Here is a 2,507-nt window from a genome sequence, read left to right on the forward strand (position 1 = left end):
CAACCGGCAGTGCTAGAAAAAACCCATCACTGCTACTTATTGCCCACTGCCGGCTCGTTTTTCGGCAGTGATTAAGGGTTGAGACTCGGCAGTGATATGATTACCTGTTCTAGGGTAGTGTACTTTGGATTATGCAAATAATATAGGAGAAACAACGTTAAGGGCTTGTTTATCTACACTCGTATCTCGTATCTACCTTAATCCACGTGTGCCGAGGTGAATTAGGGTGAAAAATTAAACTAGCTCCTGGCACGATGTGGATACAAATGATCCAAACAAGCCCAAAAAGGGAGGGACGACATTGGTTTATGTCAACACATATGCTTCAGAACCCCACATATGTGACATTCAGCGCCTGGCCCTGGAGCGACAGTGTGCAGCAATCTTGTTGGCGACCTTCTCTTGCAAGTTGTCGACGTGCTGCTGGAGCGCATATCTCCATTTCTCCTTGCAAAATAAGACGCACCATGATAGCCAGAACCCAAAGATAAATCCAGCAACCACAAAACAGTAGAACCACAGTGTCTCTCTACCAACACCGTCGTTACTGATTTCGTTCTGCGTTGGCACAGATGTCTTGTTCGCACATTCTTTTAAAGGAGAACCACATAGCCCTGGGTTGTTGCTGTATATTGATGGATCATCTAGTGTCTGTAGCTGACTACCTGTTGGTATCCTTCCTGATAAACCGTTGTTGGAAAGGTTCAGAGTGCTTAGAGCTTTCAAATCTGCTAAGCTAGGAGGAATTTCACCATTCAGATGGTTCCATGACAGGTCGAGGGATTCCAGCAATGCCAGGTTACCAATATCTCTGGGAATATTTCCCGAGAAATTATTCCGTGACAGGTTTAATGACCTGAGTCCAGGGAGGGCTGTAATGCCTTGAGGAATCGCTTGTGAAAGGAAATTGCACGACAGGTCAATACCTGTAACGAATGGGATGCTGTATTCATACTCCTGATTCTTCCAGACCAGTTGAATCTGCTCCAAGTATGAATAGTCATATATGATTATTACCCCAGTACTTTGTTCTTGTGTCATGCCGGTAAAGTTTGCAAAATCAACAGGCATGGGGCTGGTGAGCTTGTTGTTTGACAGATCCAGTAGCTGGAGCTTGCGAAGTTGTACAATTTGACCGGGTATTGCTCCAGCAAACATGTTTGATGACAGCCTAAGAAATCTGAGCTGTGGCGAGCTCTCAGCTATCCAAGAGGGTATTTCACCCGTGAAGCTATTGCTCGCAAGATCCAGTGTGATAAGGTTGCCACATTTCTTAATGACTGAAGGAAAATCGCCTTTGAAATGGTTGTTGGCTAGATGTAGAGATTGAAGAAGAGTGACGCTTGATGATCTCGTCCACGGCGGAAGTAGGCCATGAAGCGAATTGCTGGATAAATCCATAAACCGTAATGCCGGCATGCCCCACAGACAATCTGGGAGATCTCCGTATAAGCCATTGTTTGACAGGTCTAGGATTTCTAGACGTTTAGCATTGCAAAGAAGTGTTGGTATGGTGCCGGTAATGTGGTTAGAGGAAAGGGCAAGGAGCCCAATTTCTGGAAATGAGATATTCGATGAAGAAGTGGACTCATGGGTGAAAAGGTCATATGAATGAACTTGGAGGCCACAATTTGACAGGTCAAGCGAGACAAGTTTAGAAAGGTTCGACAGTAGTGTGAGCGGCAAGGGACCTGGCAAGTGATTGTAACCCAGATTTAGTGAGATAATACCGACTAGTTTTCCCAGTTCCGGAGGAACTGTGCCAGTGAGTAGGTTGTTTCCTAGGTCGAGATACGTCAAGCCAGTTATGTTCCCAAGCGTAGGAGGTATCTCACCAGTGATTTTGTTTCCATGTAGGCCGAGAGAATAAAGTCTCGCAAACTCGCCCAGCAGCTCAAGGTGAAATTTTCGTATTTTGGTCTCTTTTAAAAACAATTTCTAGAAAAATACCAACGCCAAAACAATTTCTGAAAATAGACCATTTTTAGGCGTCTTAGCACATGACGCCGAGATATGAGGCTCGGCGTCGTGTCACGCCACGCCGAGGTACTGCCACGTCATGGACGACCGGGGTCGTCGTCGCCACGTTGGCGCGTGGGTCTGAGACGTCGGCGTCGTGTCAGCCGACGCCAAGTACCCAACATCGGCGCGGTCGGACTGAGCGCCGAGCTCCGGCCCCATCCGGAGCGCGGCCCAGGCGGCCCAACAAAGCACGGTGGCCCAGCAGCTCGGCGTTGGGTCACTTAACGCCGAGCCTCCAGACCTCGGCGCGGCCCGACTCAACGCCGAGGTCTGCACCCTTTAGGCCGCGCCGAGGCCCCTTCTTCTTCCTCCCTTCATTCTGAAACCGCCGGCCTCCCTCTCTTTCTCTTCTCCCCCGCGCCGCCACCAAACCCTAACCCCCAAAATCGACCCCCGGTGCCACGATCTCGGCTCCCGAAGCTTCCTCGAGGTAATGGTCCCTCCCCTCCTCCATTCTATCCGTGTAGATGTGCTTACATTGTCCC

At 49.0% G+C, this 2,507-nt stretch overlaps 1 protein-coding gene across 1 annotated transcript; it reads right to left on the minus strand.

The window, feature by feature from the left end:
• Positions 1-348: 348 nt before the first annotated feature.
• Positions 349-1,419, minus strand: LOC136499505 (receptor-like protein EIX2). Its single transcript, XM_066495133.1, has one exon. It carries the CDS (start codon positions 1,417-1,419, stop codon positions 349-351), a length of 1,071 nt encoding a protein of 356 aa, XP_066351230.1.
• Between the last annotated feature and the right edge of the window lie 1,088 nt (positions 1,420-2,507).

Source organism: Miscanthus floridulus, chromosome 13 (assembly GCF_019320115.1).
Source record: "Miscanthus floridulus cultivar M001 chromosome 13, ASM1932011v1, whole genome shotgun sequence".
Lineage (NCBI taxonomy): Eukaryota > Viridiplantae > Streptophyta > Magnoliopsida > Poales > Poaceae > Miscanthus > Miscanthus floridulus.